This window comes from Notechis scutatus, chromosome 1 (genome assembly GCF_049901735.1).
Source record: "Notechis scutatus isolate UNSWTSFEM ecotype Mainland chromosome 1, rNotScu1.2, whole genome shotgun sequence".
NCBI lineage: Eukaryota > Metazoa > Chordata > Lepidosauria > Squamata > Elapidae > Notechis > Notechis scutatus.
This window is the reverse complement of record NC_142009.1, coordinates 49,208,774-49,222,518: the sequence shown is the minus strand read 5'-3', so window position 1 is coordinate 49,222,518 and position 13,745 is coordinate 49,208,774. Positions and strand designations below refer to the sequence as shown.

General features: G+C 36.3%; 1 protein-coding gene across 1 annotated transcript in view; it reads left to right on the top strand.

The window, feature by feature from the left end:
* INTS7 (integrator complex subunit 7) overlaps positions 1-13,272 on the top strand; it is a 43,271-nt gene extending 29,999 nt beyond the window's left edge. The window contains exons 15-20 of the mRNA XM_026683005.2: positions 170-273; positions 2,329-2,397; positions 3,921-4,053; positions 5,239-5,337; positions 10,607-10,786; positions 11,419-13,272. Of these exons, the coding sequence (XP_026538790.1) occupies positions 170-273; positions 2,329-2,397; positions 3,921-4,053; positions 5,239-5,337; positions 10,607-10,786; positions 11,419-11,721 (888 nt within the window). The 3' untranslated portion in view covers positions 11,722-13,272. The remainder of the gene's footprint in view (positions 1-169; positions 274-2,328; positions 2,398-3,920; positions 4,054-5,238; positions 5,338-10,606; positions 10,787-11,418) is intronic.
* Positions 13,273-13,745: the final 473 nt, after the last annotated feature.

Below are 13,745 nucleotides of genomic sequence, written 5' to 3'. Positions count from 1 at the left end.
TGCTGGCTGGGGAATTGTGGGAGTCAAAGTCCGCCAGGCTTCAAGGGCCCAAGGTTGGAGATCCCTGCTATAAACCTCTTAGTTGAATTTTCTGTGTATTGTGTTCAGTCATGGCCAGTGTCTTGCTTTTGTTTTTCTTCTGTTCTGCCCCCACTCTGTGCTACTGCAGATGAAACTCTCCATGGAAGAATTCAGAAACCTTGCAGCAAGATATGGTGATCTCTATCAGTCTTCTTTTGATGCAGACTCTGAAACTCTGAGAAATGTGGAACTGTATCCTGCTTCTTATAATATGAAAAAAGTTTAAATCTTGGAATGTAATACTAGACCCTCTGTGGTATTGTTATTTATGAATACTAAAAGAAAAGAACAAAGAGGAATGCTTGAAAAATGTAGACAGGTATTTGGTATCTTAACTCCCCCCTTCACTATACGCTGATCAACTTGCAATGTTTATAAACATTTAACCCCTTAAAACCATACTGTAAGTGCTTGGATTTGCCTTGCCTTATAATGTATTGTATGTATGGAAGCCATTCTTGTTTGAATTTTATATCTTGTTTCTTAAACAACTAGAGCTTGGAGGTTTTTCCCCCAAAGACTCTTCCTTGAGTCTATTATGGGGGCTTAGGTAGAGCTAAATTTGTGCAGGCAATTCTTAGATAATTACAGCTTGCACATACAAGTTCATTTTTAAAGTTAAAAACAAAGCATAATTACGGTTGGCCTGCCAGAATGACTGAAAGTACACCTTTTAATTTAATTTAAAGGTGTCCCATTTAATTTAAGTTCTGTCCCATTTAATGTAGCCCATCCCGTATTGTCTTACTATTAGTGATTGTATTTGATTATCACAGGATTGTGAAATCAAGTGTCTTCTTTGCCCAAGAACAAAATACTTTGCACTTCAAAGCTGTGTTTTGAGCTGGGAGCAAAACAAGACATTCCATTCCATATTGTTGTTCTCATTTCTCCAAAGGTTAGAGTGTACAAAAGCCATTAAAACTTGAGACACAAATTCAATTACTGATATTAGAAAGTTAATAGTTTACAGATAGTAATGCCTTGCTTCTTTTGCTATATCTTCTCTGTGAATCATGCTTTCTTTTTGAGATAAGTTGCTGAATGTAAAAATGTATTTTGTACATGTACATCAAACAGTGTACATATGCTTTCTTCCAGTTGTCAAATAGAAAAACTGTCCTGCTTTCTTCATTTATATATTGGGGGTTTTGTTGACGAGTTACCAAGTGAAAAATTAGGCTTTGGGATTGCCCATTAACAGAGCTGCTATTGCTACGTTGTGGAACACAGGTTACGGGCAAATTGCAGTTGTGTTAAGGTGAATCCATTATTGTTGCTTGCTTTAATTTCTGGCTCAGTTGCATGGGAATCTGAAAAAGTTATTGCTTGATTGGATATTTTTTTAAATGTTGAATTATTGTAGAAAGTCACCTTAGATAGTTTTTCTGCACATAAGTTGATAGACAACATAGCATAGCTACCAGTACTGTTGTAGCCCCAGGACAAAAAGTAAGAGAGCATGAAAGAGCTTCCTGTTGTACTTTATGCAACAATACTCGAAATTGTTTTGAATGTGATTCAGTCAAAACATGAAAGATTCAGAATGTTCCATTGTAATGTCTGAAGTGGAACTATTCTGAAGGGTTCCCCCCCGCCCCATGTTGTCTTTACCCTATATCACAAGCCCATATTTCTTTCCTAGTTCTGAGATTTGTTTCTTTTTCCTTTAGTTACATATGCAAATAATTAAGAAGGAAATTTTGTATATGCAAAATATGCTTTCTGTTAACCCAATGGGAAATAGTGTAACATTACATTTTTTTTAAAAAAAAAATGGCAATATTATATGTTTAATTTTCCTTTGGGAAAGCAGGACTCTCCCCATTTCTTCCACTTTGTTATTTAAGACTCTTAGTTGGTTCATTTATTCTTTTGGCAATGGGAAACTGCTGCTACAAATGAACTTCCAACTGTGCATAGATCTCTCTTGCTTGCACATATGTCTGCCCTGGGCTGCTAGCCATATCCTGTGAACTGTTCATTCAGGCCTTTTGTGTCTTGTATCACCAACTGCCAACTTCTTCTGAGGTTTTGTTGAACTGTTACAAGAGAAAAATGTCCCCAGGTTATAAGAATATTTGTGTCTCATTCAAATAAATAGACTGACTTTTCAGTGCTATAGGATATGTTATGCATGTGTAACAAATGCCAGTTTCCCATCATATTCAAATCCTTTTATGCGTAAGATAATATAAAATGTATGTTGCAACTTTTCTTTGTTAATATTCTTTAACGTTACTTCAGGCAGCAGCAGAGTTGCTTATTAATATCACATGCAATTGAAGCTCTGATCTTAGATCCTGAATCTGCAAGGTATACCTAATTCAGATTGCCTTTTGTCTTTCTTTTATTTGCTAATCTTTTCACTAATATTCATGTTCCCTCCATATGTTGGCTGGGCATTATGGGATTTAAAGTCTGGAAAGAGCAGATTGGGGAAGGGTCATCTGAGCAGTTCTGTTATAAAATAAAAGCTATACAAAGTTTCTGTAAAAGAGCACTCAACAGCTGCTTCTTGAACTCTTTATGAAAGCAATGTAGCAATAACAATAGCACTTAGACTTATATACTGCTCCACAGTGCTTTACAGCACTTTGAGTGGTTAATAAATGCCAGCATATTGCCCCCTACAATCCGGGACCTCAAGTACATTTATGGAAAACAGCTGTCTTACATGAATATTTCTTCTGGGGATGTGCTGTACTTTGATTTAAAGCTGCACAGGTGCTTTAGAGTGGACATGGGCCTTATTTTTTCCAAAGTTTATACATATACAAACAATTTTTCAGCTTGAATCTAAAGAGCAACCTAACTCTAGTGTAGTGTAGTGTTTCTCAACCTTAGCAACCGGGGAATTCTGGGAACTGAACCCCACATATGTTAAATTTGTCAGGGTTGAAAAACACAGCTCTAATGTCCTCCTTCAGGAACTGCTTTTTCCATTATTTTCTAGCGAACATTTGCATATTTCCTGTGCAATATTAGAAAAGATTCTGGAGCACATTTGAGGCTTTGCATTCAGCGCTGATTTAGTCCTGTAAGGCTTCTTCATCAATCCATATGAATCTAGTGCTCAGCCTAAAAACTGGGTGAGTTAAGAACAGTCACCACTTATTCAATTCATAATGTAAAAGGCTGAACTTGGAGAAATACCCCAGATGGTTTGGAAATATTTAAATGTTCAGTAAAACAGAGGTGTTAACTGTGAAATAGAAAACTATTATGAAGATTTAAGCAACATAATGCCTCCAATATTGAAGAAAATACAAGAAACTATCCAAGAATATTACTCTTGGTATATTGTGTTTTCTGTGTTTAATTTTACATAAGAAATGTAATTGATATTATTCATTCTGTTAATCCTTTCAACTAGGATGCTTCAAATATGTGTAAATACAGGTAGTCCTCAACTTACCACAATTGTGCCACAATTTCAGTTGCTAAGTGAGACAGTTCTTAAGTGAATTTTGCCCCATTGTATGACTTTTCTTGCCACAGTTGTTAAATGGATCACTGTGTTTGTTCAGTGAACCTGGCTTCCTCATTGACTTTGCTTGTCAGAAGGCTGCAAAAAAAAATGATCACATGACCTTGGGGCACTGCAACCATCATAAATACTTGCCAGTTGCCAAGCATCTTAATTTTGATGACGTGACCATGGGGATGCTGCAGCAGTCGTAAGTGAGAAAAATAGTCGTAAGTCACTCAGTGCTGTTGTAACTTTGAACAATTACTAAATTAACTGTTGTAAGTCGAAGACTGCCTGTACACAAAGTGCTCTTCAGGAAAGATAAAATAACTACACATTGAATATCTACTTTTTTTAAAAAAAACAGCTTTCAGGAATATGGTTCTTCTGGAGTGGTCCATGCTGCAAGTGAATATGAAAGGAGAATGATGTCTGTGTTTGGTTGTGTGTTGGAAGAAGTGGAAGCCTTGAACCGAAAATATCCACCAGTATCCTACATGGCAAGTAATATACAATCCAGCTTTTGGCCCGAGATAAGGAACAGAATCCTCAAACTGAAAATCTAAATGTGGTTTTCTATGTGTATTTACATATATTTAATCAAAATATTCTTCAACAGAAAAATAGGAATAAGACTGCTTCTCTTTTCTGCCTAATTTTATTTCGTTTTCCAGAAGTTGAATTTTTAACTGAATTTTATACTTTTATAAAATACTTTTTATACTTCAAGCTCTCATGCTGTGATGGGCATTGTGTAAAAGGTTTAGTTGTAGTTCATGCGAGAGACCTTATATAATTATTCTGTCTTTGCTTTATTCAGTAATACTGATGGGGTTTCAGCATGGCTTTTAACCAGTCTAGCATTTATTTTACTGCTCAATCGTCTATGAATACCAGTGCCATTTCCATTTGTTCCAAAAACAAAGTGGCAAACTATCAATGTTGCATTGAGTTTACTCTATTTTCCATACTTGGAACAAAACCAAGAGTTTGGATGTTTTTCAAGCCATTTTTATTTGATCCCTTGGAAAAGACAGCATAGATATTGAGGATTTTTTTTAAGCCTGTTGTGCAGGTAGATTTGAATTTTTATATTCATGGAAAAGGGCATAGACTTCTGAAGAAAAACTGATATTACAGTAACACCTGGACAGCAGAAAGGAGGACATTATCTCAAGGCTTGTTTGCATACTTCCTAAAGACATCAGATTGACCAAACAGGATGCTAGATTAGTTAGACTTTTGATCTGACCCAGCAAGGGTAGTAGTCACAGTTCATCTTGCTGGCTACCTTTTGTTGACTATAGTGCAGCCTTTGCTGGCGTGCTTTAGACCTCAGTTCCTATAATTTTCCAGCCAAGCAAGGAAATAATTTTTGCTAATTGGAGGATTATTAGAATAAATCAAGATAAGCACCAAATTGATGCTGACTGTTAACATCAGATATTCTCTTGTGTGCCCAGGGACAAGGGTGTTCTTAGGATTTGCAAATCTGAGGAAATTTGTCAGATTTCTTTCATTTCCAGTTTCCTATCTCTGGAGCTTTTGGGATCGATAGTATGTTGTGTCTTGGCTTCCTAAGCACCAGAAACTAAAGTACGAACACCCAGAGTTTGTTCATGATATTTTATATTCATTTTGTAAAACAAATAATTCTAATCAGACTTGTCATTCTTTTGTTCTAGCATACCGCTTGTTTATGCAGTGCAGTCATTGCCTTGCTGAAAGTCCCCTTGTCATTTCAGAGATATTTTTTCCAGAAGCTACAATCAACTAGCATTAAGGTAAAGCTATATTTGCATTTAGTTACAATTGCAGTTTAGGGGAAGAAATGTTATTTATAACTGCTAGACAAACAGGCAGAAGTAGCCGGAGTGAGGTAGGGACAGCCAATTGCTGCCTAAGTTCTGATATACTAATGATCTTAGATTAGACTTTTACTGAAATACTTGAACTACAATTCATACCTGAAATAAGATTTTGATTTAAAAAATAATTCTAAATCAGTGTGTCTGATTTCTGTTTTGTGTTATGAGACAGTTTTATGAAGAGGCTCAGTTACAATTCATTGTTGCCTTGTGGCTTAATAGGAATAGACATTTTCTAGCAAATAAAGATATTTCTTTTGAAACAAGTAGTGCTTTTTTAATGTATTGATGTTGGGGATGTTTTTGTTTTGTTGCTTCCGTTAGCTTGCTAATGCATTTTATCGTATTTTTTTATTTGAAAAACTGTATATGATGAAATAAAACAAGATAAAACTATCTTACATAAACAGAGCAATGTAGCACTTTGCAATTTAGTTTCTTTAGCTTGAATGAGTATCTCAGGTCTAGGTCACCTTTCTGATTTGTTCTTTTTTTAAGTAGAGGGGTTGCCCTACTTTTTTAAAAAAAAACTCTGGCAGTAATCAGCAGAGAAAGACTGTGAATGAAGCCTGTGCAAAATACAATATTCACAATTTAGCCCACAGGATAAGTAGCAGTTTTTAAGAGAAGACAAATTCAGAAGGCTAATCCATCTCAATCACTGCCCAACAGAGGGAAAGCAAGACATCAGTAGGGGTTGTGTTTTTGCTTCCTCCAAACTGTAAAATTACCTTGGTTCTCTCTGTCTCTGGGTTTTTGTCACCCCAAGCTGATGATGGCAGGAAAGCTATTGTGAAGGAAAGAGATGGGGTAGAAAGTAGATGCACAGAAAGAATGATGGAATACAGTAATGACTAAATATCTGTGGAGATTCTCAGTCATCCAGGTAATGATTGTCCCCAAAGTGCTTTTTTTTCAAGAGGCAACTGGACTTTCTGATTTTTCTTTGAAGACATTTTGCTTCTTGAATGAGAAGTGAAAGGTCTTCAAAGAAAAATCAGAAAGTTCAGTTGCCTCTTGAAAAAAAGCACCTTTGGGACATTAGTGACTGCTGTATAATTAAGAATGACAGGATCCTGATCTTCCTTCCTTCCTTCCTTCTCCTTTAGTACCCCATTTTCTGGCAACATTTCTCAGATGATTTTGATTTCTGCCTGCTAGACAATGTTTTGGAAGCTTGACAGATTCCAATAGTTTGTGTTGATCTTTTAAATTTTTGTGGTCTCTTTTACTGTTTTATTTTGCTGCTTCATATTAACGGTTGCTTTATTGATTATCCATTTGGTATAAGATGGCGTCAGATGCCTCTAATCTATTAACCATATATCCTGCTTATAAAATAATCATGCTACTAGACAAATATGTTCTCTATAAATGGATCATACATTAAAGGTAATCATTCATTGATGGAGAGTACCTGGACACAATATAACCAAAAATGTTTTCCAATTATTGCCTAATGTAAGTGCACGCTTGTTTTCCACATTTGGTAGAGACCTTAGTCACCTTGTAATTTTATCACAGAGAGAGCATATCTTTCTCTATGAAAAATGTTTGAGGTAGACATGCAAAAGATGTATTTAGGTATTTATTTTTCCCCCCAATCCAACATGAGATTGCATAGAAAGTACCTGGGGTTAGAACTCTATGTCTGTCAACAAAATACCTCTTTGAATATTGAACCAAAGAGGGCCAAATGGGTGTGGGAAGAAGCTGGCAAAAGAATGATTGATACTGAAAATGGGGCCAGATCAGGCCAGGAGCTACAGGGAAAAAATGATTGAAAAATTCCAACAGTGCATTCTTGTGGAAGGAACAGTTGGCCAGCAATGTGGAATCTTGGCAGCTGCTCCGTTCTAAGCAGCATCTCCTCTGTTTGGGTCATATGACCCAGAGCACAGCATATGCAGTATGCAGCCCTTGCCTCCCAGGACACACATAAAACACAAACATATGGCCACAGTGTCAAAGGTTTGGAAAGAATTCCTGAAGTCATGCTCTGCTTACTTTCCATGCTATATTTTATCAAGATTATACAATGAAATATTACTCTGTGTGATTTGACTTTTGTGTGTTATTTCTATTGAGAAATAGTGCAACCTTTCTCCTAAATGAAAGGTATACTAATAAATAAGTAAAGGTTAACATCCAGTTTAAATGCTCCATTTCCGTTCTCTTTCTAAATGTTGTGGTACCTCTGATGCTTGCATATGTAGAGAGAGAAATGTGTCAGTGTACAGGTCTCATTAGGATGGTTAAGGAAAATGAGCAGCCAGTAGACCCAAGAGAAAGATTATTTGCTTTCCCAAGGAAATATTTCATGTTGTGCTCTGCTACAATTTCAATAAATAGGTCACTGGCCTATGGATTGGTGTGCATAGAGGATGAGACTTTAGGAATGTTTTAGTGATGTATTTAAAAGCAACCGCCCATGAATTCAAAATGTTTCACTACAAGCAGATCTAACAGATATCTTCCATACCCACAAGAGTATGTGTAAACAATCTATGTAGTGCTTGGTTTTGGAATACTTGCAATACATTTTACATACTGCTTTAATTTATGAAATAGATAAACTCAGAAGTAAATGGCAAAATGTAGAAGGTTCTAGGCTAACTTCGTGGCTCATAGCAGATGGTGTATAAAACATCTGCATACACCTCATTGTTAATCAAAGTGAATAATAAGGTTGGTTGGTCAATTAGTTTGGGAGGCAAAAGGTATATTCTCTTATGTTTGTATTTAGTTTAAGGTTGCAAAAAAGGTTGTATGCACTAGAATGAGTTACTTGGAAGTATATGTGGTAAAATAGAGATTAGGTCAAGAATGAATAGATGAGGAATGAATATAAATGGAATATAAAAGCAATAGGAAAATAGCAAATTGCGTTGGTATGGTCATATAGAAATAATGAACAAGATCAATTTACAAAGGAAATACACGAAGGAAAATTATATAGTTTGAGAGAAAAAGGAGGATTGAGAAAGTTGGATAGAATTGATAAGATTTATGAAACAGTATATGGATTTGGTAGAAATAATGAGAGTTTGCAATAATAGAAAATAATAGAGAGGTATAATAAATAGTATTTATGTGCTCTAATGTTAGTCATGTTTCCTTTTCTTTTTCTTTATCTCTTTATTTATTTATTGGTTTTGACTTCCTATTCATTTTATGTATTTGCATTATGTTGCTTCCCCTGAAAGGCAATAGCATGATAGTTAGGCATAAATATTTCAGTACTGTAAAAAGAACCAAAATTAAAATAAATCAATGCATAAGCGGAAAAGATTATGCAAAACAAATTAATCCAGTAGTGTGCTGAAAAATTCAGAATTTTCCTCAAATTGATTCCTTTAAACGGGTAGTTCTTCCCTGCTGCATCTTGCTCAAAAATTTAACTGATAAATCTCTCAAGAAAATAATTCAGAATGCAGTTGCAAGCAGAAAAGTTACTCTTTGCAGAAAGTAAGGAAATCTTGAGGTCTCTTTCAGGTAATCAGTTGATCATGTCAATAACAGTTGAGTTCATGTAAGTTTAGATTTGCTTGGAGTGTCTTTACTTAAGATTATCAGAATCAAAACCTAAGGGCTTTTGACAACTGTGGAAGCTTACTTAAAACCGTGTACAATGCTATAAGCACAGGTATTTCCTGCAGCTGAGATCCTTGAAGTACTTTTTATACAAAGCAGGAACAGCAGACTAGCTGCTTTATTCCATGATGCTGCACTTAATATTTAAAGTTTCAAATATGCACAGACCAGATTTCACACACATGAAGGCTTGTTTGATGGAGATTAGGGGACAAGAGATCCATCAGTTGACCATCTTTGTAGTGCTGGGCTTTTAAATGATTCGACACTAATATACTATGGAAAGAATCTATTCACATGCAATTTCCATGTCGATGTCATAAAACTTTGCTAAGTTCTTGAGAGGGTGTGAAGAAGACAATTGATTTACTTAATTTTATTTTGCTCACTGCATAGAAATTGACAAGTTTGTGTTGCTTATCTGTCTTAAGATTATATGTTTTCTGTCCCAAAAAAGGGGAGGGGGGTAATCAAGATGGAGTAATGGTGAAGGTGCTAGACTAGGAAGTTATGAGTTCTAGTTGTTCCTCAGGCATGAAAGCTGATTGGTCACTCTTGTCTAGAGTCCAACCCATTGTTTTTGTGGCAAAAAGAGAAGGCCAGAGCATTATGTATGCTGTCTTGAGCTGTAAAAAATCAAGGGAAGATATAATTATATACTTTACTTATGGAAATAGAAATTTGAATCTATTTTATATACTTTTTATATACCTCATATACTGTTCCTAAAGTTCTTACTTTCTAAAAAAATATTTTTTAAATTGGCAAAATTGGGGTGGGGAAAATGTTAAATTTAATAGAAGGATCCTTCTCTTCCCTATCTCAGCCAAGCTGAATGTCCTAGATACTTTTCTGTCTCATATTAGAGTATACTTTCTGTATGAACAATGGCTTCCAAGGGGACGTACAACAAAATATTCATGAAATAGATTATAAAATTTTGGAAGCTGTAATGTGAAATATTGCAGATCTCTCCAACTCAGCACTCCTCAGCCATGCTAGATTACAGATCTCATTATTTCCCATATTGGTGTGGGCTGAGATAATATTCAGTGAAATAGAGAGATTTATTGAAATTCTGGTTAAATGTCAGACCTGTCCCAGATAGGGCATTTAGGAAAGAACTCCATTTGTAGTGAAAGGTATACTTTTGCTAATGCCAAGTGGTTACAGCCAAAACAAAGTCAGATCTGAGAATTCCCAATATTTTCCCTTTCTCGTAGGGCCTCCCACCTGGTCATCATGTTGGTGTCCAGTGAGGTTCAAATTAGTTTTTTTTTCGGTAACAGTTCTAAATTTTGGTGCCTCTTTGATGGGGGTTAGCATTCCTTTCTCATGCCTGTGTCCTTGAATAGTTCAACCATTACCTCCAGTTGGCACTTCTGGTTCCTATCAACCCCCCCATCCCTCTATCCCCACTCCCCATAGTTTATGGCAGGCTGTCATCAAGTGAAGCAGGGCTGAAGCGATGTAATGGCATATCTGACACTAATGAAAATTTGGGTGAGGTTTTGACACATTGGTATCTCCTGTTTCTTTTAAATAGGGCATTACTCAGTAAATGCACCAATATAAATATTGTCTATTTCAGCTTGCCCTATCTCCACGTAACCCTGCTGAGCCCATTGTGGTTCAAAATAACCAGCAACTGGCATTAAAAATAGAGGGAGTAGTCCAACATGGCTCCAAACCAGGCCTTTTCCGAAAGATTCAATCCATCTGTCTAAATGTGTCATCAACCTTGCAGAGCAAACCTGGACAAGAGTACAAGGTAAAAACAAAAAAAACCCACGACAACATGAACTGTTAACATGTCTGCTTCCTGTAACCCATGCACAATTAGAACAGAATTTCACTCCGCTAGGCAGCAAGAAGTTTTTACACTTCAAGTATGTTCTTGTCCTTTAACATGAGTGCAAGCTTCTGTGATGATTCCTGTCCTTTGAAAATGAGACACTTGAATCAGATGCTAATCCTGGTTCCTAAATTCATATTCCCATGATGTGCATCACATCCCTGGGAAGATAATCCTTGTCTTCACTTGCTCCATTGACAGGAACACCGATGGATAATAGTTGCTAGTGTTCCAGCAAGCTTAAAAATGTGCAGCTGTCTGACAACAAGAAACAAATCCAGCCAAGTGAAAGAGGACTGTTTCCCAGGGATGGGCAGGAAGACGTAGGAAAAGCTCAGCAATTTGAAATACTGTAACTTAGAAAAATAGCAGAATAAATTGATATATTTTGTTTAGACACGCTAAATATATAGGGAGTATTTGTTGCTTATTTGATTCCCTTCTGGTTAACAGTGTCTTCAGGAAACCTAGTCTGTATTTGTAAGTAAAATGAAACTCTCAACTATTCTTTAAGCATTTGGTTGCCTGGTGCTTGTTATCTTCCACAGATACCCATCGACAACCTAACTAATGAGATGGAACAGATGGTGGAGCCTCACAATGATTACTTCAGCACACAATTCCTCTTGAACTTCATTGTTGTTGGCACCCATAGCATCACAGTGGAATCCTCAGTTCGAGATCTCAATGGCATTATATGGAAGACAGGACCAAAAACCACACTATTGATTAAGTCTCTTGAAGATCCATACTCCCAGCAGATTCGGCTTCAGCAACAGCAGGGGCAACAGCTGTCTCAACAACCACAGCAGCTGCAACCACAGCCACGGACAGCATACTCCCGTTATTAGCTCTCATATATCAGTTAAGGCCTGTGTCAAAGGCATTACAGTTTGTTTGGAAATTTTTCCTTTCCCCAGGGTTCACATTCCTTCCTCTATAACAGCAGCAGTCTTGCTTCTTCTTTGTTTCCTAAAGCACAATTTGTATCTTTGAAATGATGTGGGATCACCAATAGATTAAGTAGATTAAGGTAATTCATCTAGCAAAACCAGTTATGTAAAGTGGTTCTGCTTGAAGTTTCAGTTATCATCTTCATCTCACTTCATTACAATTTTGCCCTTGTGATGTGATACAAGTCTTAGTTGAACTTCAAAAAAACCCCGTTTCATGTGATGTCTTTCATATACAGGGTTGACAGTCACTAAAAGAATGGGATGGACTGAAGTTATCTAAAAGCTTCTTACCATAGCTTTCTGCTAGAGCAGCTCATCTAACCAAGATTCAGTGCATGTGATGAATTGGAGTGTCTGTCGTTGCATTACATAACCCAGCCAATCACTTTAGTTTCCTCCCTTCTTTCTTCAGTTGTGTTCTACTTAAAGAACATTTTATCTGAATTATTTCTTTATGAAGATCACTATGGAGCCTGAGATAAGACTAGTTTTGACTGGTATCGCAATTCATCCATCTGCAGTGCCTGTGAGAAATCCTTCTTGGTGAGTGAGCAAGTAGATCTATAAGGATTTTTTTATTGCAATCATAATAGCTCTTTGAATCATCCAGTTCTCACTTCCTGCTGTATATTTTGCTTATTACGCTATGATTTTGAACATTATACTTAGGAAGTACTCCCACTCACCCTCAAAATAATACTATCTGGATTTAAAATAAATAAATAAAATAATGCATCTAAACATGGGAGAATTGTGATACAAACATCCACATTGAGAAGGTGGCACTGCTCCTTAAAAAGAGAATATATTCTAAAGTAGAACAGTAATAGAAGGACAATGCATGACCGCTAACCTGTAATCTGAAGGGGATGCACTTTGCCTGCTATTATTAGTTTCTTCCTTATACAGGCTTAATAAGTATCCCGTTGAGAAGATTCTTGTGTTACCTACTTCATGAATAAAAACTAGCTGATATAAAAAGAAGTCAGTGGATCTGAACACTGATGGGCACATACCTTAAATGGTAGTAACAAAAGAGGAATTGCCCTTTGCAATGGGCCTAAGCCTCTTTTCAACTGATTATTTGTTCAGTTGTGGAGAGTTACAATCATGTTGGCAGAGATCTTCACTGTCTTATTCAGTTAGTGAGCTAGGGAAAGTGTGTGTGTGTGCTTGTGCATGTGTGTGGGGTAATTGCTTTTTTAGTGAGAGGGGTTTTTAATACTGACAGTAGGGAAATTACTCAAATCGGTTTTCATTAATTGTTGTGTGGCCTTTTTCTTATGTACATGCCAGTTTAATAATTTGTTTTCAGTTTTCATTTGGGTGTTAAAAATGGTATTCTTTGTGAAGAAAAAAAGGCATTATACACACGTGTACTCATTATACAGTCAACAGTCCTGTACATATACCTTAATAATGAAATAAATACCACATCTCAATGCATATTGCAGCTCTAAGAATTCTTGAATCTGGACAGAGCCAATGCAGTCCTAATTTTCATAACTTCAGAAAAACTGCTTTGGTATAATTATTTTGAAATCCAGTATTTATTTATTCAATTTATATCCTGCCTTTCATTCAGGAGCTCAGAGCATATAGATAGATACTTTTCCCACAATAACACCTCTATGACGTATATTGAACTGAAGGGGACTGACTGGCCAAAAGTCAAGAAGGTTCTGTGGAGGAGGGTGGCTAGAAATTGAGTCACCCAATTAGGTCCAACTCCTTAACCATTATACTATGTTGATTCACTCTATTAGATCCAGTGGTTACTTTTCTTCTTGTCTCTAATGCATTTCTCTCCCCGCTCCCAAGGTGTGGATATTAGTTTATGACAAACATTGCCATAATTATTCATGGTTCATAAAATAAGAGATATTAGACCGATTTCCATTCTATGTTTTGAGAAGACA